This window comes from Pongo abelii, chromosome 4, assembly GCF_028885655.2.
Source record: "Pongo abelii isolate AG06213 chromosome 4, NHGRI_mPonAbe1-v2.0_pri, whole genome shotgun sequence".
NCBI classification, from domain to species: domain Eukaryota; kingdom Metazoa; phylum Chordata; class Mammalia; order Primates; family Hominidae; genus Pongo; species Pongo abelii.
The window spans coordinates 89,648,145-89,673,658 of NC_071989.2; the positions used below are offsets into that span (position 1 = coordinate 89,648,145).

The 25,514-nt window shown below is 36.4% G+C and overlaps 1 protein-coding gene across 10 annotated transcripts in view; it reads left to right on the forward strand.

Moving 5' to 3' along the window:
* Nucleotides 1-25,514, forward strand: part of ATG10 (autophagy related 10) — a 291,958-nt gene that overhangs the window by 79,922 nt on the left and 186,522 nt on the right. For all 10 annotated transcript variants that reach the window (XR_008525345.2, XM_003776622.5, XM_054555710.2 and 7 more), the window contains one exon: nucleotides 3,316-3,423. Coding sequence is in view for 9 of the 10 variants with exons in the window: in XM_003776622.5 (XP_003776670.1) it covers nucleotides 3,316-3,423 (108 nt within the window). In the remaining variant the exon portion in view is untranslated. The remainder of the gene's footprint in view (nucleotides 1-3,315; nucleotides 3,424-25,514) is intronic.

Consider the following 25,514-nt stretch of genomic DNA (forward strand, 5'->3'; position numbering starts at 1 on the left):
GAAGAACAAAACATATTTTTCTGCCTTAAATTAAAACAAAGTAGAAGAAAGACCTAGTTCTGTGGAAGTGTTTAAAGGGAAATCAAAATCCAAAAAACTCTATATTTAATTTTTCAAGGCTAATCTTGACTGAAAAGATTTATACTGAAAAAAAATCACCACTACCAAATATAGAGCAAAAAACCCAGTGTACCTCCCTGTCGATAATAAAAAAATGGTATTAGAAATTACCTAAAATGTAAGTAAATTCCTCAAATTATAAGTATTATTGAAAGTGACATATCTCTTTATCTTAACCAATTCGGAAAGAGACCAAATAATTTATTTAGATTTTATAACATAGGTGCACAAGAATTTTTGACTCACCTCTTTTAATGTCAAAGGAGATGTATTTTGCATTGTAATTAGAATTTTACTAAATTTTATGTTCCCTTAAGAGGAGGTTATGTGACCAGGGCTCAGGTATAGAAAAATACAAAATAGAGCAGTTACCCTCATTTAATGAGCTATATTTAGTACACACAGTGCAGCTCTGTGTTCTCTGAATATCCTGAGAGTTTTGGTTTTTATCTCTATGGCTAGATCATTTTGAAATTGCAGACTTTGAGTAATTTTTCTCACAAACACATGCTATTATAGTTTTACTATATAGCCATGCTGCATAATGACATTTCGGTCAAGAACAGACCACATGTACAATGTTCCCGTGAGATTATAATACTGTATTTTTGCTGTACATTTTCTTTGTTTAGGTATGCTTAGATACACAAATACTTACCATTTTGTTACAATTGCCTGCAATTAATACAGTAACATGCTGTACAGGTTTGCAGCCTAGGAGCAAGCAACTATGTCATATAGCCTACGTATGTAGGAGGCCATACCATTTGGGTTTGTGTAAGCAGTCTGTGATGTTTGTACAATGACAGAATAGCCCGATGATGTGTTTCTCAGAAGGTATTCCTGCCGTTAAGTGATGCATGACTGTATATGGTAAATCTTTTATATAATCAACTATTGATTATCTATCACAATGAGATTGACAATACAATAGAAATCTTCTATTTTTAAACTAATAAACACAACTTTGTGTTACTTAATAGCAAAATTATTTTGGTTGCAAGTGACAGAAAACCCAACCTATTGGATGAAGCAAAGAAGGGACTTTTTGGGGCCGTGTAATTGAAAAATCTGAGATAGAACTAGTTTCAGATATGGTTGGTGTAAATAATGTAGTCAGAATGTGGTTTCTGTGTATCTCATGGTCTTGCTTTCCTCTGAGTTGCAGAGCCAACTTTGTTTAATTACATCATGGCTGCCAGGTTTTTTTTTTTTTTTTTTTTTTTTTTTTGGTGGTCTGTCTGGCTCAAACCTAGTGGAGAAGAGAACAGCCACCTTTCCCAACCCCCCCAAATCAATCCCGAATTTCATCCCATTGGCTGTTGATTGTAGATCATTTGTCCTCCAGAGTCTCTGGGGCCAGCAGTACTGATTGGCAAGATCAGAGATCTGTGTCTATCCCTGGAGCTGTAATTAGTGTAACGGTAGCCAGTGCTCCTCTAAGGAACCATTCCCTTCTCAATCAGGAAATGGTTCCTTAGAGGAGCAATGACTACTGCTCCAAAAGAAGGAAGAATGGATGTTTGATGTGAAACAGCGGCAGTGACAACAGTCACTACATATATCTTTCTCAGTTTAAGCCAATGTTAAATTTACATTTTTCTAAATACAAAGGTTTCAGTGGTAGAAGACCATTACAGGATCTGCTTTGTGGTCAGATAGTGTAGAGCTGGAATTTAAAACAGTAATTCCATCTACAAAATGGATATCCTTAATGAAATAATTAAAAATGACAGTATTGGATATCTGATGGCCTACTTTCCAGGCAGGAATGATATTAAAAATATTTAACAACCTGGGACAGAGGCATCAACCAATCAGAACGAGTTGGATCTAACCAATCAACAACTAACCAGTGCAGCCCCCTGAGTGAGGGCTGGCTGTTTGTCAGCACAACTTACTGGGAGGCATTCTTAAGGTGCTGCAAAGTGTCTTAAAAAATAGAGTTACTGTATTAGTTTCCTAGGAATGTTATAACAAGGTACCACAAGCTGGGTGACTTAAAGTAACATAAATTTATTCTCTCACAGTTCTGGAGGTTAGAAGTCTGAAATCAAGATGTTGGCAGGGTCCCGCTCCCACTAGAGGCTCTAGGGAAGGACCATTCCTTACTGCTTCTAGCTTCCAGTGGCTGATGGCAATCTTTAGCTCCTAGATGCACTGCTCCAGTCTTCATCTTCACATGGCTTTCTTCCCTGTTTGTGTCAGTGCATCCAAATTTCCCTCTTCCTATAGGAAGATTAACCCCTTAGTCCTTATTATTATTTTAATTCTATTAAAATGTAAGTGTTGGTATGACAATTTGGTGGGGAATTAATATTTATTGGCATGTATGTTTGTGCTTGGGGAGGTATTATATTCTTACACATGACTTTATTGAATTCAAACAAGTGTTACCTTAAAAAAATGGAACTGGCCACAGTGAGATGAACATCATTCATTAGTGTATTTAAGAGCAAGTGCAAGAAACAGGAGACAAATACTGGTAAAGGGCTCAGAAACCATATTTTGCAAGGAGTATTTGCAAATGATGGTCATTTCTTCAGCGCTTGGAAGAACAGCTGTGTGGAAAAGGGATTAGACTTCAGAGGGCAGAACTAAGTAAGTTAAAGGATGTGAAATACAGGACAAAACTTTCTTAATGTACAATGCACTAAAATGGAAATGACCGCTGTGTAAGGGAGTAACAAGGGCCAGTTCCTGGAGGTGTTCAGACAGTTGCTGAGATGCATAATTACCTTTCTGGGACATTTTCATAGAGATCTTGCCTTGAGAAAGAAATTGAAATGGAAGCTTTCTTGCAGCTTTGAGATCTATTTCAAGTCCTAAAATTGTTCTCTATATGTACGCCATGAAAATCAGTATTAATTATGTGACAAGCTATTTCTATAAGCTTAAGTTTTGTTCCGTGATCTTGGTGCTATGGACTAGTCAGGAAAAAAGGGAAAGGTTTAATCTGGGGGGGGAAACATCATTAATAAATAAGAAAGGTAGGAGAATAAAACTTGCATTTATTGAGTACTTATTCACTACGTGCAGGGTGTTGGACTAGTCTCTTTATCCATATAGTCTCATCTCATTTAGTACATTTAGTTTTTAACTGATCAGTTTGGAACTTATGGGAAGTGGTTCTTAAATGATGAATTCTTAAAATAATTGGCATTTTCTTATGTATTTTTTGGTGATGAAACACAGGACTGTTCTGATGGCTACATGTGCAAAATACACTTTCAAATTAAGAATGGGTCTGTGATGTCACACCTAGGAGCATCTACCCATGGACAGACATGTCTTCCCATGGAGGTGAGTAGTTTAATGCGTCATGTTCTTTTCAGTCTCCATAAAGTATACATTTAAAAATGTATACTTCAATGACTCCATCACATTCCATCCTATGGAAGCACCCCAATTATATGGCACTCATATTGAAATAAAATACTTTAATTCTGTTAAGTAAATATTTTAAAAACTTTAAACTTCTTCCCATTGGAGAGAGATTCAATTGCCATTGGATCCTGGGCCTGTTGTAGGGGGAGAAGGAGGTATTTTCGTTTGTAATACTGAAAGCAAGAATTGTCGTAAAGTTATATAAGATCCACTCTGACTCCAGATTGCAGTGAGCCGTCATACTTTTGGTTTCTCTTGGACCTGAATACCACAGATGCCTTCTGTTGTCTATTGATTTTTTTTTTCCAAGTAAAATTCCCTGAAGATAATATAGCCCTAGCCCCAGGCTGCTTAATATTTGATTGGAGACCTCTTTGCCTGCTCTGCCTTTAGCCCCTTTTCCCTTGAAAATATGCTGGATCTGGGTCTTATTCCTTAGGGGACTTTAACCTTGACTTGAAAATCTTGCTGAACCAAATTTTATTATGGTACTAATGACTGAGTGGTTTTCTGAGATATTTTCGTTTTTCTTTTTATTGAAATGCAAATACCCTTATTGTATTTCTTGTGAAAAAAATTGTATATACCCATTGTAAAAATAAATAATAGAAAAAAATATAAAAAGGATTTAAAAATGTCCCATATGTCCTTCAGTAGTTTACCACTGGTAACATTTTAGTAAGTATCCTTTCACATATTTCTATCATATACACACACACATACTTTTTTTTTTTTTTTTGCAATAAACAAGTATATCATGGACATCTTTCCATGTCAGTAAATGCAGATTTCCATAGTTCTCTTTAATGACTCCATTGCATTCTATCCTATGGAAGCACCACAATTATATGGCACTCATATTGAAATAAAATACTTGAATTTTGAAAGAGGATTGGTGAGGACCTAATTATTTCAACACAAAAGAGAAATCACTAGTGTTTGAATTCTGAGCATCCTGGGAAAATGAAAGAGGTGACCTTTTTTTTTTTTTTTTTTTGTGCAGGAAGAACTGTTTCTCAGAACATGTTAAATCAGGCCCATTTGCCAATCAGACATCAGCCCCCTTGTCTGTATATGATGCTGGCCTGCAAGTAACTTTCACCTATTTATAATTTGGTTTGCAAGTTATTCTTTAGAGTATTGTGCTTGGTAATAAGCTAAGTGCCCCCAGATGGGTGCTTGAATCTTGATTACTGCTTCATGGTTCCAATAACCAACATCAGATTTGAAGCCAAGCATATTAGGAAGCTTTTCAATTCATTATATATTAACTTAAAAAAAGTTTTAAAAATTAACATAGAAATGATGATTTAAAAAATGAATTACTAGTTTTTGCCTAACAAGTTGGCAGAGATTTGAAAAGCACTAAAAAGTGGTGTTGACAGTGTGAGGGAACTGACACTTTCTGGTTGATGTTTTAACTTCACAAAGTTTAAAGATGTGCACATACTATGAATAATCTAGTCCAATTCTAGGAATTTAGCCTCATAAAATATAATTTTTTTCAACATTTTTCATTTCCAACATTTTCCAATAAATTTGAAACATATGGAAAAATTGAAAGAATTTTGCAGTGAATATCTATATACTTACCACCTAAAGTCTACCATTAACATTTTGCTGTGCTTGCTTTATTATATGTTGATCCCTCTGTTTATTAATACATCTTATTTTTTGATGCAATAATTTTAATCAAAATAAGTTGCACACAAATACTCATAAAATATTTGAGTACACAAAGATTTACCTGCAAGTATATGAACCCTTATTTATAACAGGAAAAATGAAAACAATGGAAATATACAATAGTAATGGATTGGTTAATTATGGCACATCTCTAGATGGATACAGTCATTAAAAATGATATTCCAGGTGACTGCTTAATTACACAGGTTAAATGTTCATGTCGGCCGGGTGCGGTGGCTCAACGCCTGTAATACCAGTACTTTGAGAGGCCGAGGCAGGCGGATCACCTGAGCTTAGGAGTTCAAGACCAGCCTGGTCAACATGGTGAAACCCCATCTCTACTAAAAATACAAAATTCAGCCAAGTGTGGGGGCATGCGCCTGTGGTCCTAGCTACTTGGGAGGCTGAGACAGGAGAATTGAGCCTGGGAGGTGGAGGTTGCAGTGAGCTGAGATTACATCATTGGTGGGTGACAGAGTGAGACCTTGTCTGGCAAAAAAAAAAAGTTCATATTAAGTGAGAAAAAGGTAGATTATGTGGTATAAACAATAGAATCTGAGTATGGTTAACATTCTTCAAACTATATTGACTATTACAATTTTAAATTATGATTCTTTTTAAAATTTATCTCTTCAAAGAGTGAAATCTGTAACTCTTTTCTCTCACTCCCTTGAAATCCCTAAGGTTATTTTTGCTTGGTCCAGTGATTTCATTTGGAGTCACTATCCATCCTTGTAAGTTTCCATTACTGCTGCAGCTCTGGTAGGCATCCCTCTCTTTTTTTTCCCAGTTAGGAGCAGAAGATTTTAAAGTTTAGAACAAGACAGCCCAGTACCCCATCTTTGTGTATCTCCCAGCTTCCCCACCTCTCTGTAGCAGAAACAGTAATTGAAAGATTACATATACATATACAAACGTAATATTCACATGAGGCCTAGAAATAATTTACCCCCTTCCAATCACATAAGATTTTCTTAGAATTTTTTTTTTTCTTTTTCTTTACATTTATTCTTATTCTTTCTCTTCAGGAATTTGCTTTAAAAGTATATGTCCTTTATCTCTCCTTCTTAGTACTCCTCAGACTCACGCTTATTGTTTTAAAAGCCAGATTGCTTCCTTAGACTGTAAACCCCATGGAGGTAAGATGACTCAATGAGTATCTATTATTTGACTAAACCTTCAGGTTTAGTTAGCCGTAGAACTAGCTCACTTAACAAATCAGATGCCTCTGTATTTTGATATAAACTGGATAATCTAGTGAATTACTTAGAATTGATTAAATTATATGTGTATTATACATATATACGACATATACGTAATATATTTATTATATATACAATATATATAATATAGTATATTATAAAAAAGTATGGGTGTATGTGTATATATGTATATATACATATACATATACACACATAAACGTATACATACATATACACACATACCTTTTTTTTTTTTTTTTTTTACAAACAGGGTCTTGCTCTGTCTCGCAGGCTGGAGTGCAGTGGCACAGTCATAGCTCACTGAATCATCTAATTCCTGGGCTCAAGTGATCCTCTCACCTCTGCCTCCCAAGTAGCTGGGACTACAGGCCTGCACCACCATGCCTAGCTAATTTAAGAATTTTTTTAGAGATGTGGGTCTTGCTCTGTTGCCCAGGCTTGTCTCAAAGTCCTGGCCTCAAGTGTTCCTCTCTCTTCAGCTTCCCAAAGTGCTGAGATTACAGGCATGAGCCACTGTGCCCAGGCTGAATTCTAAAAGAGTTTAGTTTCTACTAGAATAACATATTTTTTTTCAACAATCAATTTACATAGAAAAATCAACAATGTTTAAAAAGAGAGGTTTGCAGGGAGTTTTTAGTAGTTTGTGTTTCTGAATTGTCACGGGAATGGAATCGGATGATAAACCCTTCATCCTCCAGTCAACTCCAGTGTTTTATTTTTAATATTTGGCAACTCATAGTAAATTTAGTCTGCCTAATTTACTCAGATTATAACAACAGCACAAGTAGAAGAAAGAGTGCTAGACTTGGAGATAGAAATTGTTTTGTAGTAAATTGTTTTGTAGTAAGTCTCTTCGCCATTTACTAGTAATGTAACCTTGAGTAAACTTCAGTGTTCTCATTCAAACTGTGGGCCCTTCTTACTTCTTGTTTTGGTTGGATATAACAAGCGTACAGTGCTATTATTAATACTAATAATGTCACACTTATAATTATCTTTTTATGGTTATCTCATAATTATGCAAGAAAAAGCAGGATGTGAATGGAGAAACATGAAGGAGCACGTAACTGTAACACTTCCTTTCTTTCCATATTCTATTCTTACCTTTAGACGTTGGGAATAATGAGTAGCCTCCAAGTTGGAAACTAACCCTTATTCAGCTGCCACCACCAGTTATCTCAGAGAGTGGTACAGAGACAAGTGAGAGTGACTCTCACTAAAAAACAGTGGTAGACTAATTAGAGCATTTAAAACATTCCATTTGAACTACATATATAATGTCTTACTTTCCTAGATCAACATTAGACAGAGATGTATTTTCCTCTTAAGTTCTCTCTTTCTTCATCATAGATTTGTTTATAACTTTTATTTAGTCAGTAGTATAATTAGAGGTATGGCAATTTGAATTTTTTTAGTTTTTCATTTTAAAATACCTCAGATGGCCAGGTATGGTGGCTCACACCTGTAATCCCAGTGCTTCGTTATGCCAAGAGGGGAGGATTGCTTGAGGCCAGGAGTTTGAGATCAGCCTGGACAGTATAGTGAGACTCCATCACTACAAAAACAAGAAAAATTAGGTGGGCCTGGTGGCATGCACCTGTAGTCCTAGCTACTCTGGAGGCTGGGACAGATGGATTGCATAAGCCTGGGTGTTTGAGGTTACAGTGAGCTATGATCACACCACTGCGCTCTATCTAGTATGGGCAACAGAACAAGACTCTGTCTCAAAATAAAAACAAAAAAAAACCAAAAACAAAATACCTCAGAATTAATGTTTTATCTTAATAGACAGTACATTTGTGATATCAGTAGAAGATACTATGACAATTTAAGTGGAATGTAATTAGATAAGGAACAGCCATCTACTGTTTGTTTCAACAATGCAATGAACTGCTAACAATTTTTTTTTTTTTTTTTTGAGACAGAGTCTCACTCTGTTGCCCAGGCTGGACCGCAATGGTGTGATCTCGGCTCACTGCAACCTCTGCCTCCCAGGTTCAGGTGATTCTCCCACCTCAGCCTCCCGAGTAGCTGGGATTACAGGCACCCATCATCATGCCTGGCTAATTTTTGTATTTTTGTAGAGACAGGATTTCACCATGTTGGCTAGGCTGGTCTCGAACTCCTGATCTCAGATGATCCGCCCACCTCGGCCTCCCAAAGTGCTGGGATTACAGGCGTTGAGCCACCATGCCTGGCTGAACTGCTAACATTTTAAAAACTGAGACCTATCAGAGGGTAGAGGGTCAGAGGAGGGAGAGGATCAGGAAAAATAACTAATGGGTAATAGGCTTGATATCTGGGTGATGAAATAATCTGCACAACAAGCTCTGATGACACAAGTTTACCTGTGTAACAAACCTGCACATGTATCCCTGAATTGCAAAGTTAAAAAAATTGAATATTTAAGCAAATTTCATGAAAGGGATTGATTGTGCTCATGATAGATGAACTCAAGGAAGAATCCTAATTTGTACAAATTATCAAATTTAGCTGTAAGTGATTTTACAGACTAGATTATCATGAAAAATTATTGGTAGTTTTGTGATAATTAATAAGTTTTATAATCTCGCAAGCAACTGTATAAAACATTATTTTTCATTTCAACCATCGCTGATCAAAAGATACTTCAACTCTGCACTGAAGAGTGATAAACTCTTATTTAACTATTGTCCTTGGGATTCCAAAACAGGGTTTAGGTAAAATACATCATCTTTTGATCCTAAATATATGATGATCAAAAGTCTAAAATTTTTTTTTTACATTTTTCTTCTAAATTAGTTGTATTTGTAGATAGTTAAACAACCATACCAAAGATATGTAGATATGTGAATGGATATCAAACTCGAGGGAAGGGTTTTTGTGGAGTTAGAGAGTACTCTTTGCTTAGCTCCCAATGTTTTTATTGATGAAATATTAGATTAATATTTTTTTAGCAATGACTTTAACAGATTCTCTTTCAACACACATTTATGCCAGCATTAATGCCTTCATGCATTAACATTTTAATTCCCCCAAAATAATACTTATCATGGTCAGTTATTTCTGTTACATACCAGTTCATCTTACTAGTTGCTTTATTATCTTATTTAATCTTCACAAAACTCTTATGACAATAGGTTATTAATATTAATATGGCAAATAAATGGATAAGATTAGCGAAGGTGGATAAAAACACAGTTATAATAATAATAACAATAATAATATTATAATAAAGACAGCAGCCTAAGTTTATGGAGGACTAACTATGGGTACTGCGCTAAGTGATTTGCATATATTAATTCAACTCATGATATTGATATCTTTATTCTCTTCACTTTATTATGAGGAAACTGAGACATGACACAAAGGTTAAGCTTGCCTAAGTACAATAGCTAGGAAGTGATTATGTTCCGGCTTTTGTTATGTTCTGGCTTTGGGAAACAGTAGTTCTTACAGGTTAGTCATATTAAATAAGACATTTATTGAGAGTAGGTAGTATGATTTTACATGTGACATTTCTGAATTTGTGAGATGAAAGTGAAACTGGCAGTTTTTGAACAAGATATTTTCTTTACCAGTGACCAAAAGAAGTATGTTGCATCAATTTAAAATCCTCTAAACATAGGGCCAGGCGTGGTGGCTCACGCCTGTAATCCCAGCACTTTGGAAGGCCGAGTCGGGGCGGATCACTTGAGGCTGTGAGTTTGAGACCAGCCTGGCCAACATGGTGAAACACCATCTCTACTAAAAAAATACAAAAATTAGCTGGCCGTGGTGGCAGGTACCTGTAATCCTAGCTACTCGGGAGGCTGAGGCAGGAGAATTGCTTGAACCCAGGAGGCGGAGGTTGCAGTGAGCCGAGATTGCACCACTGCACTCCAGCCTGGGCAAGAGAGCAAGACATTGTCTCAAAAAAAAAAAAAATCCTCTAAATATAAATGAATATTTTCAACAGAAGCAAACATAATCAGCGCTGGCTTGGGATATCTTATTTTATGTGACACTTATTTTCATAAATGGGTATTGATACTACCATATCACTTTATCAATTTATGATTTTTTTTGTATTTAATTGAAGACTTTTCTTAGAGAAATTGAGATACCATTTAATAGTAGTGAAAAACATGATTTAACAATTGATCTACTTTAATGAACAGGAGCATATTGTCCTTACTGAAGCCTTATTTCTATACATGAAATGATAATTTACAAATAGAAGTGAGAACCAAGCCCTATACTTCAATTAGACAATTTTTGATGAAAATTAACCATTATTAACCCTTAAAATTTTTGTGGATATATTATTGCAAAATAGCTGCTAAACTTAAGTTATTTTTTAAGGTTCTAAATTAACTTACTGGCTAATGAAGACTAGAGAGACTTGAGTTGAGAAATAAGGTGTAAGTTTTTTTAAAAAAATCATGTCCAGCACTCATCCACTCAGTAAAAGGAAACAGTATCTAGTTAACTTAGATACTGATTTTTAATAATAAGTAGTAAAAATTATTAATGAATGCTCAGAAGGGGGAAATATCTGAAATTATTTCCTATGTAACCAGTGTTCTAGCCAACGTTGCTTTGTATTTTTTTGTCTCTAATGTCTTCATTTATGAAGTTTTGAGTCATTTTCCATAGAATACAGATAGCCTAGATTTTGTCTTTTGATTCACACAATTCAGCTACCTATACACACTGACTTTAAGTTGGTCAATAATTTTTATATTATTGAAGTTTGTGTTCTGCTTGAAGTTCGATTACTGTAGTTCCTCTTCCTTTTGCAGAGGTATCAGAGGTGGGTACCAAGCATATTTTATTTATCCATTTACTATCCTCATTACTTTAGAGCCTCAGGTTGCACCTTCAGATTACATTTTTTAAAACTATGAAAATGATAGAGTCATAAAAATAGCGATAATATACTAGTGGAAGAAAAGATTTTTGTCTTAGGGCCTTGTAGTTCACTAACTGGGATTTTCCTTAGACCAGGGCAGGTAGAATATTATAGAAAGTGAGGCCCTCAACAAAAAACAGAGAATATTATAGAAAGTGAGGCCCTCAACAAAAAACAACCTATCATAAATTCCCTGAAGCATAAAACTGAGAATCAGTAACAGCAGATGATCTCAATTGCCAAGGAACATATTCAAAGAATGGTGATCTTCTGAGGTAACCAGGCCTTGAAATACACTCATTTGCCCTAAGGATTTTATTAGGTGGCTTCTAGGATGAGTTCTATTTTATATGTCCAAAATAGACTCATGTGTCAGAATATTATGTTTTTTTTATAATGGAATAAATGGTGAGCCACAGTTCTCAGTAAGCATTAACAATTTATCTGTAAAGCAATTGCTATTTTTGGACTGAACTATAGATATATTGATAGATGTAAATGATGACTAAGAAGCATGATTACCTCTGCATTTGGGAATGTAATTATTAAAGCAATGTTAAAATGCCAGGAAGTCTGTTATGTTTAATGTGCATAGATGGAAATGGAAGCATGTGTAGTAGTCAGTATTTATTTATTGAATGAATGAATCTAATGCTGACAGATAAATGGATTTTTAAAGGAAATAACTGTGAATGCAGCAGACCCCAATCCCACTTTTGTGTTTTACTTAAGATATTATTAAAGGGTTCAAAGACAAATTAAAATTTAATTCTGTGTAATTTAAAGTGTAAGTATATGCTGTATAGTAGTGTGGTCTGTGAGAGGGGAGAGTATAGAATATTCTGAAAACCAGTCATGTCAGATTAGGATCTTTAATTCCAGTAAAACTGGGGGTTATTGCACTAAATATACTATCTATTATACAAACTATATTTTTTAAACTAGTATATAACAAAAGTGTTTGTTTACTCATTCTTGAAACTAATCAGAAAGCAACATGTAGAGATGCGGCACTGAAACTATTTGAAACATCTAATGAAATTTGTGACTCAGGGGATCTTAAAGCAGTTTAGTGTTCTGCTATAAAGCCAGGAGTCTTAGATAGAGGCAGGGCCATGCTTCACATTCTGCTGAATCTTCTTTTTACTTTAAGCCCTTGGTACCTGAGTAATAGCACTTTGCAAAATTCAGAGTGTTAGGTTCAGTGAGAGTCTATAACCTAAATGGCTTCTTAAGGTTACTTCTATCTTTGAAATTCTCTGTGCTATATTCTCCTCGGCAAAGCAAAAAGAAAATCTACTTTTTGAAATAAATCAAGTTGACTAAATATACATAGGTAACTAATTTTCTTTTTATTTATTAAGCTAGTAGAAAAGCCTTTGTAAAGATATGTGCCATAGCCATTGTATTTTAACTCAGCAGTAAGTTGTATCAGAAAGTTTTCTTTACATATAGTTGTAATTTTGAGGTATTTTTTTTAAAAATCAAAAGTAAGATCATTTCTAGCAGCAGCTGTATACTTAAGAGGATACTGAGCTGATGTTTCTGTACAAAAATCTGACAGGCTTTCATTGTGGAGCATTTATGTCCAATTGTAAAGGTCTAAATTAGGAAGCAGTTGTTTCAGAGGAGGGCCATTTAATGCATTATTTTAATTGCCCTAATTATACATTTTTCCCATTTCTTTTAATGAGTTTGGGATGCTTTTCATAGCAAAGACTTGGAACCAACCCAAATGCCCATCAGTGATAGACTGGATAAAGAAAATGTGGCACATATATACCATGGAATACTATGCAGCCATAAAAAGGATGAGTTCATGTCCTTTGCGGGGACACGGACGAAGCTGGAAACCATCATTCTCAGCAAACTAACACAGAAACAGAAAACCAAACACCAAATGTCCTCACTCATAAATGGGAGTTGAACAATGAGAATACATGGACACAGGGAGGGGAACATAACACACCGGGGCCTGTCATGGGGTTGGGGGCAAGGGGAAGGATAGCATTAGGAGAAATACCTAATGTAGATGACAGGTTGATGGGTGCAGCAAACCACCATTGCACATGTATACCTGTGTAACAAACCTGCACATTCTGCATTCTGCACATGTATCCCAGAACTTAAAGTATATATATAATTCTTATCTGAAAAAAAAAAGACACTTAATAGATTGTTGGGGGTTTCAAACTTTAGGTGGCTCTTTTTTCATGAAGAATTTCTGAGGAAGATATGTTGACTTTATAATCGAATCTAAAATAAATGAAAGTGAAACCACTACTTAGAACTCTTTTCTGCCCCTTTGATTTTTTTTTTGAAGCCAGTAGAAACTCCATATGTGGAGGGAGATACGTTACTTAGAACATATTACAGTAAGATTCGATCTCACAAAAGATTAAGTAGAATCTAAAATTTGAGTTTTCAAAATTATTTTATTAAGTATATTTACAATTTTATTCCTTAGTTAAAAAGATTAATTTAAAAATACTTTATGGAATGAAGGGAATTCCCATTAGCATAATTTTCTATGCAGGGCTCAAAAACAATCTTCTCATATATCCTAAAGGAATTCATTGTTGAAGTAGCAATGTAGAATCTCATGATATGAATGGCAAGCTTCAGATATTAAAATGATTGTTGAATTTTTTTGGTAGCTTGAATGAGATTGACTACTTGTCAGGATTTTTTTTTTAACTGTTGGGTAAAGACTAACCATTGCATAGAGTATCATTTTTACATAAAATCGTTGCCCAGAACAGTGGCTTATATAGCCCCTGATATTTCATCCACTAATACCTGAAATGCTCACTATGAAAGAGACTTTATTAAAAATGCAGATGAATTATTTTGGGAAAAGGGAACAAAACATTTTCAAACTGGAATAGTGGTTCTGAACCCTGTGACTGGACTCTAAGCTCTGACTTGGTTAGATCACTTCCATCACAACTGTGTCCTTAGCATTTAGCACAGTGCCTGGCACATAAATGCCAGAAACGGATATCACTTGTCTCTTGATTTTTCTGGGTTAGAACTATCTAGAATTTCTTCTCTCCTCAATATACTGAGAACTTAACTAAAAGTCAGCAATATTAGTATAAATATTTTGTCATTATCAGTTTATTATCTATTTTATTAAAGGATACTTATTAAATAAAGTGGCCAGGAATATTTTGTTAAAGTTTATTTCTGAATTTATGTGCTTAAGGGCAAATAATTATTTTACCTTAAAGCAAAAGGAAATAACCAAGGATTGCATTGTTAAAGGTTTTCAAAAGGGAGACATCAAAGTGTTTTAACAATATTGTTTTTGATTGCATAAATGTGATATGGGAACTTCAATAATGCTGTTCCATATAGTGCCTGCGAATTTGCTGTTTTGGATTGTTTGCTCTTAGCAAGTATAAGTCTTACGTATTTGTGATAAGCATTGAGAGAAGCTACATGTAGTTCAAGCTAACCTCATAGGAACCTTAGGATAGAGATTACATGTTTGTCTCAGCTACAGTTCAGAATGCATCGAAAAGACCCAGGAAGGCTGTCAAGTTGGCAATGACACCTAAAGACTGTCCTGATGGATGCCTGAGAAAATGCCTTTTTTGGTCAGTGAGTCGGAGGGTACAACAGCCTGTCAGACTAAATCTCGTCTCTATGCTCCGATTGCTCAACTTTAGCTTATTTTGAAGGAAAAGAAAAGTAGTAATCTGGAAGGGACAAGATATTTTTAGATAAGATTATTAAAATGACTATTGGCTATTCTGAAATAACATTATTAAATGTTCTGTTTCCAATAATTATTTGTGAAGCATTTCACCCTCGGCCTTCCTTTAAGTTTTTTAGTTATGAAAAAGAAGGGGAAAAATATCAATGTCACAATTATCTCAAACTCTGAAATTCTTTTCTCTGTTCACAACTTCCTTATTTTCAACTGTATTTATGCTTCTCTCTGAACATTCTTTGTATATTCTTTTTGTCTCAAGGCCCTCAATGACATCAGTCCTCTTTTATTTCTCTTGCTTTCTTACTTAGTCTTGACCTTGGCTACTTCAGCAATGCCCACAACAGGACCTAGGTTCCATGTCCCCTGGCTGCATGCTTTATGTTATACCTATATTGACACTTCCCAATCCTCTTCTACAATCCCCTCTGTCTTCTTTCTTTCACTCCCAGGTTTTGTGAATAAGTAATCTATAGTACCTGGACTTTTTCGTTACTTGTTCCAACTTCAACTCTTTTCCTTTTGGCTTCTACCAAAATCAAGCTATGGAAATTGCTTCCTTCTAAGTTACTAGTTACCTTACAATCAACACATCTAATGCCTTCACCTTTCTTGACCACGTTGTAACATTTGACACTACTGACTAAGTCCCTTCCTCTTGAAATTGTCTTGTTTTTGTCTCTGTGACACTGGTGACAAGGAATACATTTTTTATTCCCCCTTTCTAATAGGTCATTTTAACTATTGTTCTATGGCAGTAGTTTGACCATCTCCCCTAAGTCAGAGTCCTTGCAGGAGGGTTGGAGGTCAACCTATGTAAATCGAGATGAATCCAGAGAGGAGGCATGGGGCTGAAAATGAGAATCTGAATCAAGAGTCATGAATATAGAGCTGATCGTAGGGGATCTTGGGAAATTACCTCCAATAAAGCAGAAGTGCCCCCAGCTTCCCATTTTGACAGCAGGCATCCTGATAAGTCAGACTGACTTAAAAACACATGGTTGGAATCTGGCAACAAGAAACTTGGAGGCTGAGGATAGATTCCATGTCTCCCTCTGTCTACCTTATGAACCTACCAACCGATCCTGGCTTCTGTAATCACTCAGCAGTTGGGAGAGAGGCTGCAGGAGCACACCCTGGGTGTTTCTGAGGTGGGATGCCAACTTCCAAAACTGTTTCTTCAAATCATACACCTTTGATCACGCAGGGTATTGGAATTAACCTTAGTGCCAGAGGAATCTAGTACCTTTTCCTCCATGTATTATACCTTGGGTCCTTGGGGATGGCTGAGAGAGGTGCACATGGTGATACGTATAGAGGGTAGTGGTGGGAAGCAAGAGGGGCTCTGCCCTAAGGAAAGTAATTGTCAGTAGAAGATGAAGAATGTTAAGTTGTGACTTTAGATTGGGCTGCGAAGTAGCGTTTTTAGCAGTTTGTCTGAATCTCCCCTCCAGAGGGGTATTAGGCTAGCTGTGCTAGGGTATTAGCCAGGTTGCTTGTGTGCTGTTAGGTTCCTGAATCTGGGATTCCTATTCAAGTTAGCAGGGAGTACTCAAAGTCAAGAGAGATAGACCAAGTCAGAATCCGTTAAGGAAAGCTGAGATTTAAACACCAGGAAGTATCCAAAGAATTGGAGGGAGTGATGGTGTCAAGGGTTTAAAGATAGGCAGAAGTGAGACTGCAGTGAGATTAGGTGGGGATAAAGTGAGGAGGATCCTAAGCGATTACCCTCACTAATCTCAAGTGTGCTGGAACTTCTTTGCAGTTGATTGATGGATGGTATTTGACTGTGTCAAGAGGTTTGAGGGGTTAGGCAAAGCTAAGAGGTAGTATGAACATGTAGGTAGAAGAACCAGATGGAATCTATAATTTTCATGCTTTCTTCTGGCCTTGGTCCTTGTCTGTGTATTCTTTGTGCTAGTCTCTTGCTTGCTAGAGGTTATCTGCTGAGTCTTCCTGGATGGTATATAGCTGTTGCAGGGATTGTTTGGTAGCTACGGGTGACAGCTCTGCCCAGAGGCTCTGGGAAGCAGCTGAGTGGAAGCTGTAGTGTCTAGGGTTATATCTCTCCTAATCAGCTGCTCGTTCCTTCAGTGTAAGATCCATAGCTTATTTATCTTTGCAGCACTTTCCCAGGGGATGATTTTGAATAAATGACATACTGGAAGGTGTATTATAAAGAACAATGAAATTTTACTCTGTAGAAAGGCTTTTTGTGAACATAACCAATGTGACATTATTGCTGTACAATGGGCATTTTATGAAATAATGAAGAAAAAATTGAGAATATGCATACATGCATCTGCTCCAAGGTATATTAAAAATGAATTTTAATTGCCGTTTATCCCAAAGGACCAAAAGTGTCGTATTGGACATAAGATCTTTTTAAATAAAAGTTGATCCACCTTCCATACTGAAACTTTTACATATAAGATGATATAGTTGAGTGTTCTTTTTAAAAATAATAAACGAATGTTTCAGGAAACCGGTGATAGACTGAATCAGGTGGAACTGATTTAATGTTATGGATAATTACATAATTAGTGATGTGAAAAATAAACCATACTATCTACTTGATGGACTGGAGCTGCTGTGAAGGAGGTACGTAATTATACAATCAGCATCCTCCTCCTGTGCTGATTCTAGGTAATACTTTTTCTGCCTTGTCTGAGAAGGGGTCTCCTGTCTTATGTTTCTTGATGTTATTTAAGTGAAGAGAGCTGAGTGTTCAGTAATTCTCAATTCAAGAGCTAGGTCTATGTGAGAGCATCCACTGAACCCAATGACTTTCAAACTTTTTAAATATAAACCCATAATAACAAATACATTTTACATTAAGACCTAGAACACTCTACACATGCATACCTGAAACCAAGGTTCATGAAACAATTCTTACTCTTTCTGATCTATTCTACTCAATCTATCCTGCGCTATTTTGTTTTTTAAAAATGCTGGTCAAGGCCCAGCAATTGATTTCAGAACTTACTAATGGCTCATGAGTCACATTTTGAAAATACAACCTTTGACCCTTAGTGATTGCTAACATCAGCAGAAGGGATTTGGAAGGTAACATATGGGTCTGCCAGGGGCTTTGTGTAGCAGGTGGTGTGGCATGGTTGAAAGAACAAGGGCTTTAAAGTTAGGGAAATTTGGTTTTACATCCCTACTTTCCCTCCTTCTGTGTGACTTTGAAAATATTACTGAACCTCTTAAAGCCGCAAATCTCTTATCTAGAAAACGGGATCCCAAATACAGGAGTTGGGAGGTTGGGAACTGGGAGCTGTATGTAAGCATGTGTGTATGTGGATATGTGTATTAAATATCATGAAGTAAAACAGTTGGCTAATGCTGTGAAAGTAAAACACATATGTGGTAGGTGCTTCATTAAGTTTAGTTTGCTCTCCACATCTTTCTCAACTACAGACACCTCAATTGGAGAAGGATGTCATTACAATCCCTACCTCGCAGGGTGGCTATGAGGATCAAATAAGATGGTGGGAGCCAAAGGTTTACAAATGTTCACTTTTATTAGTGTAACCTTAAGGCAGCTTTACTGTTTCAGAATAAATCTTTGTGTGAGTAGAATGGTGAGTCCTACAAATGGTAAGTGACAAAACTAGAAAACAAAACTGGTTTTGAAATTCTGTATCATAACTGTTAGTAGCAAGACTTGTTTGGAGATACAGTGGTACTATGTGTTGACACTGAAATGCTGCTCCCAAAACTGTTGAAGGATGATTTATAGTGTTTATAGTGCCTATTATAAATCACAATATACATTTGAAGTTCCATATTACATTCTATATAGAATTTTAAAAACTTTAAAATTATCCCACAAAGGACTTTGCTTCATCAAGACCCGGAAAATGAACACGAAGACAACTAATTACCCGTTTGTATAAAATTTCTGTCAATTTTTCTTTACCCAAAGTAGAATACAGTATAATAATTTAATTGTAAGACTTAGAAAAATGTAAACACCATCTCACAATGTGAAAGCTTGGGATGGTGGGGGAGCTTTTTATTGTACTTTTTTATATTTTTATAAAACCCCCTTTTCCTTTAAATATGTTATAGTTTTTACAACTTCTGTAATAGTTTATGACTTTGAAATGCTAGTTCCTTTCTAGTTTTAATTTTGGACTTTTTTGCCTGAAAGGACATTTTTTGGTTTTGTTACTATCTGTGCTCCTTTCTTTCATTCATCTTTTCTTTGGTATTCTACTGAGATTGTAATTATTTAGTGGTAACCTGGGCTTTGTTGGTTGTGTGGAAGGGACATAAATCAGCCAAGGCAGGTATGAGGCAATGACAGCTACAAAGCATCTTTTCCATATCTTTATTCTCTACGGTATCTAATCTCTGGTTGCTCTGAAATGATTCATTCTCACTTTAAGCATATGTTGGTTGATTGCACTTAATTTTTATGCCATTTCTAAGTTTCCAGTCCCTTAACTTGAATTAGGAAATCACCCAACACTTTATGTTAAGTTTGAGTCCCACTTAGTGATAGTCAGGAGAAAGGACCTAGCTCCTTTAAGACAGAAGCACCTTTTTTCTCTGCCAGAAAGCTCATTGTAAAACTGAAGGACTTAACCAAAAAGGGTTTCAATGTAAATTGAATATTGATAGAGAAGGGAGGTTAATTGGCCTTAGTTACTTGGTTGCTAAGGAAGCATTTTCCTGATTGGGAGGAGAAACCCTCCTGGGTGTTGCACAGCTTCCTGTGGACCTAAGATGCTTTGTTTTATCTCTTGCTTTCTGTTTCTGAGTTGGAAGAGGAAAGAGCAGAAAGCTATCATAGGAATGAAAAGCTGCATGAAGCAGATGGTTAGGCTCTCTCTTCGTTACAGAAAGAGAGAGCTAAATACTGACTAGCAACAAGCCAGTGCCAGCAAGGACTCTTTGTTTAAGGCAGACAGTTGGAAAATACCATAAGGGCAAGATATAAAGAGCTTGCTGGGAGGACATAGAGAGGTTAGACCAGAGTGTTTTCAGTGCTTAAAACATGTAGGCAAGAGAAATCAAAGGCAATTTTGAATGGCATCCAACATCTATGTGAAATCATGGGGTTAAAATGTTTTCAATATGGTTAGATTTATTAAGAAAAATTATTTAGTTTGTATTTAGTTGTTTGTGTTTTGCAGGTTTTATACTATATTGTATATTATGTTTAGCAGATTTAGAATTTGTTAATCTATAATTATTTCAACAAAGAATGTTAGTTATAAATATCTCGTGTTATTGCATAGTTCATCACTTAGTAATGAAAGTAACTTTGGAGTAAATAAATTACAAATTTTTATTGAAATATTTTTTCAAAGCAAAAATGTCTGCATAGGCCAGGTGCACTGGTTCATGCCTGTAATCCCAGCACTTTGGCAGGCTGAGGCAGGTGGATCACTTGAGGTTAGGAATTCGAGGCCAGCCTGGCCAACTTAGTGATATGCTGTTTCTACTAAAAATACAAAAATTAACCGGGTGTGGTGGCGTGCACCAGTAATCTCAGCTACTCGGGAGGCTGAGGCAGGAGAATCACTTGAACCTGGGAAGCAGAGATTGCATTGAGCTGAGATCATGCCACTGGACTCCAGCCTGGACGACAGAGCAAGACTCCATATCCAACAACAACAACAACAAAACAACAGCAACAACAAAAAGTCTTTATATATTGTCTATTCATATATGCTAGGCTCTCTGATTATACTTAAGTAGTTTGTAAAGTTAGTATTTCCACATACTGAATGATACTCCATTAACCCTAGGGAGTTAGTGCCTATACTTACATTTTGCTTAATTTCATTTTTTTCCTTACTGATTCCTTCAACAAACACGTTTTTGGATATCTTTTGAGCATTGGGTACCGTGCTGAAGGATACAGGCATAAAACACTCTAGGAAATAGTGACACACTTCTCAGGAGAGTTTGGAAAATAAAAGTATTTTTACTGGTATTTTCTGATTTGTAATAAGTTTCTTAGGTCTTCTTCATTATGGTATTGAATATTATTATTTGTACTGAATCTTATTTAAAATTTTAATGGCAATTTTAATTGTAAAATCTTTTCAACAGTATTATTATTTTTGTGGACATATACTTAAAGAGAAGACTAGAATTTCCTGACTCCTCCTAAAACCCTGGAATGTCATAGGAGGATACAGAAATTCTCCTTGGTAACTTTTCTTCAATTTACCTTAGGTTTCATGGCCATGTAGTTCTTGTGTTGTGAGTGTAGCAGGAGGATCTCAGACAAAAAGCAAATGTGGTAATACTTTTGAGGGCCTCTGATTATAGTAATATTCTCAGGAAAGCTAGTTTAACATGGAATTATTTAAGTGTAGCCAGAGAGCTTAGTAAATGTAATGATGGTCATCAGTGATATACTAGAAATCAGATAATATTATCAAGTAAAAAAATTCATAGAATAGTAGACTAAATTGGACTCCCTCAATTGTATAGTAGTAGAATAATATGTTAAATATATGAAGAGTACTCAGTGGTCCTTTTTCTTTATATAATGTTGAGATACAGGTACATTCTGGTTGTTTAAAAAAATTGTATGCTAAATCCACATTTTCAGATCGCCTAATTCTAATCTTGCTTTATAATCCATTGGTTTAGGCTTTTGGTAGCCATTGTAATTTGGATTGCCTTTCAAAGATTTGAGGTTTAGTAAATGATAGGTGTCTTCAGGGAGAAGGGAGAACAATAATTTTGAGATCCAGCTGGGCATGGTGGCTCATGCCTGTAATTCCAGCACTTTGGGAGTTCGAGGCAGGCGACACTTCAGCTCAAGAGTTCGAGACCAGCCTGGGCAACATGGCAAAACCACATCTCTATTTTAAAAATACAAAACTAGCCGGGCATGGTGGCGTGTGCCTGTAGTCCCAGCTACATGGGAGGCTGAGGTGGGAGGATCACTTGGATCCAGGAGGCAGAGATTGCAGTGAGCAGTGCAGTGAGATCATACCATTGCACTCCAAGTCTGGGTGACAGAGCAAGACCATCTCAAAAAAACTTCACCGAAAAACAAAAAATAGACTAACAAAATATAAGATTCAGTGTTAAAAGGTAAATATTTTATAGAGATTTTGAGCAGAATCATGAATAAATGAGAGAAACTAGCATTTGTAATAATAATATTTTGTGGGTTTTTGGATGTCCTGTTTATTTTAACTCAGTATCCATTACTTTATAAGTGTATTGCTTATTTTTTTGTAGCTGTAAAAGAGACTGTGCTGAGCTCAGATTTAAAAAAATTTTTTTTTCAGAACTCAACTGCTTCTATTAAGATGAAGCTCAGCTAGTAAACTCATTAAGTAAGGACCCTAGGCAGTTCTCCAGTGCCGAGCCTGAAAGCGCGGTAGTGCAGACATCTTTGCATCACCGTCGTGAATGACCTTGAAGAAAGCCAGCACTTTATAAAGCAAAATCCTGTCTGTGGTACTTCGTTCTGATTTGATTGATGCTTTAGAAAAAGCTGTAAGATTTTCTTTTCTTTATAATGTGGGGTATATATTCTTTATACTTCATAGATTTTGCACTTGTCTAGAGTATTTTGTTGGCAGGTTCTTATAGGTTCTGATCTTTCACTGACTGTAGTACAAGTAAGGGATGAAATCACTCTCTTTTGATCAATTATTATTAGGGAGTAAGGTCTTAGTGCATTGGGATCATGGTTTTTAACGATGGAAAAATACAGACTTTCTAACTTAAGTGTAATACGGTCATTTTTCTTCGATTATAATTTTCCAGACATGTCAGTTGATTGAAGGTTCTTTAATACTGAGATTCTATGATTTGTACTTTACAGAGGATATACATTCTTGTCTGGCCACTATCCCATGTACTTTTTTGGATGGATAGTTCCCCTCTTTTTAGTTTTTTCCTTTCATATGCAGTAAAGGCTTTTAGTACACATTTTTGTATCCAAAGAAGACACCAGAAGTTTGAGAAGACAAAATGATTATTTTACCTGATTGGAGTTACTTGGGCATTTCCTGCAAAAGAAGCTATCAGACAAAGGCACAATCATTCCTATGACTGCTGTATCACTCCTATAGGAACAGTGGGGAAAACTTCAGCATTTTGGCTCTGGAAAATGTGTATGACAGGTGTGGTGGCATGCGCCTATAGTCCCAGCTACTCAGGAGGCTGAGGCAGGAGGATTGATAAGTCTAGGAGTTCTGGAATGTAGTGCACTATGTCAATTGGGTGTCTTCGCTAAGTTTGGCATCAATATGGTGACCTCTCGGGAGCAGGGGACCACTAGGTTACCTAAGGAGGGGTGAACCAGCCCAGACTGGAAATGGAGCAGGTCAAAACTCCCATGCTAACCAGTAGTGAGATGGAACCTGTGAATGGCCACTGCATTCCAGCCTGGGCAACATAGTGAGACCCTTCCTCTAAAAAAGAAAAACGAAACTTTTAATAAACAAACAAACCAAAAAAAGAAAGTGTGTATGAGCTGTATTGGGCCACTGGGGCTAGGTGTTTAGGGATTAACACAGGCATTGCAGTTAGGTAAAGGTGGAGTGCATATCAATTGCAACCTGGTGAATTGCAGAGGCTATTTAGAGTCCCCCCTCTACCAAGGAGCTGTGGCAGCCAGTGAATTCAAACTCCAGTATCATACCTTCATTCTTCAGGATCTGAACTTATTGCTTCTGATCTATGCATGCTAATGGGACTCTGAATTTTGCTTCTTGTTTGGCCCTCTTTTCTGCTTTTATGGGTACTTTGTCTAGTCTGAGTCTCCATGTGTTTCTAACCTCATTCTTGTAGTTTCATTCAGATTCTTCATCTGTCTCCCTTGGTGTCATTATTTGGTTTGATGCTCTTTGGTTATATCTGGGCAAAGCCAATTGTATTAGTCCATTTTCATGCTGCTGATAGAGATATACCCGAGACTAGGAAGAAAAAGAGGTTTAATGCACTTACAATTCCACATGGCTAGGGAGGCCTCACAATCATGGCAGAAGGCAAGGGGAACAAGTCACGTCTTACATGGATGGCAGCAGGCAGAGAGAGAGAGCACTTGTTCAGGGAAAGTTCTGTGTTTTTTTTTTATTATTATATTTTAAGTTCTAGGGTACATGTGCACAACATGCAGGTTTGTTACATATGTATACATATGCCATGTTGGTGTGCTGCACCCATTAACTCATCATTTACATTAGGTATATCTCCTAGTGCTATCCCTCCCACCTCCTCCACCCGACGACAGGCCCCAGTGTGTGATGTTCCCCTTCCTGTGTCCAAGTGTTCTCATTGTTCAATTCCCACCTATGAGTGAAAACATGCGGTGTTTGTTTTTTTTCCCTGTGATAAGTTTGCTGAGAATGATGGTTTCCAGTTTCATCCATGTCCCTACAAAGGACGTGAACTCATCCTTTTTTATGGCTGCATAGTATTCCATGGTGTATATGTGCCACATTTTCTTAATCCAGTCTATCATAGGTGGACATTTGGGTTGGTTCCAAGTCTTTGCTATTGTGAATAGTGCCGTAATAAACATATGTGTGCATGTGTCTGTATAGCAGCATGATTTATAATCCTTTGGGTATATACCCAGTAATGGGATAGCTGGGTCAAATGGTATTTCTAGTTCTAGATCCTTGAGGAATTGCCACACTGTCTTCCACAATGGTTGAACCAGTTTACAGTCCCATCAACAGTGTAAAAGCATTCCTAATTCTCCACATCCTCTCCAGCACCTGTTGTTTCCTGACTTTTTAATGATCACCATTCTAACTGGTGTGAGATGGTATCTCATTGTGGTTTTGATTTGCATTTCTCTGATGGCCAGTGATGATGAGCATTTTTTCATGTGTCTGTTGGCTGCATAAATGTCTTCTTTTGAGAAGCGTCTGTTCATACCCTTCTCCCACTTTTTAATGGGGTTGTTTTTTCTTGCAAATTTGTTTAAGTTCTTTGTAGATTCTGGATATTAGCCCTTTGTCAGATGAGTAGATTGTAAAAATTTTCTCCCATTCTGTAGGTTGCCTGTTGACTCTGATAGTAGTTTCTTTTGCTGTGCAGAAGCTCTTTAGTTTAATTAGATCCCATTTGTCCATTTTGGCTTTTGTTGCCATTGCTTTTGGTGTTTTAGACATGAAGTCCTTGCCCATGCCTATGTCCTGAATGGTATTGCCTAGGTTTTCTTCTAGGGTTTTTATGGTTTTAGGTCTAACATTTAAGTCTTTAATCCATCTTGAGTTACTTTTTGTATAAGGTGTAAGGAAGGGATCCAGTTTCAGCTTTCTACGTATGGCTAGCCAGTTTTCCCAGCACCATTTATTAAATAGGAAATCCTTTCCCCATTTCTTGTTTTTGTCAGGTTTCTCAAAGATCAGATGGTTGTAGATGTGTGGTATTATTTCTGAGGGCTCTGTTCTGTTCCATTGGTCTATATCTCTGTTTTGGTACCAGTAACATGCTATTTTGGTTACTGTAACCTTGTAGTATAGTTTGAAGTCAGGTAGCATGATGCCTTCAGCTTTGTCCT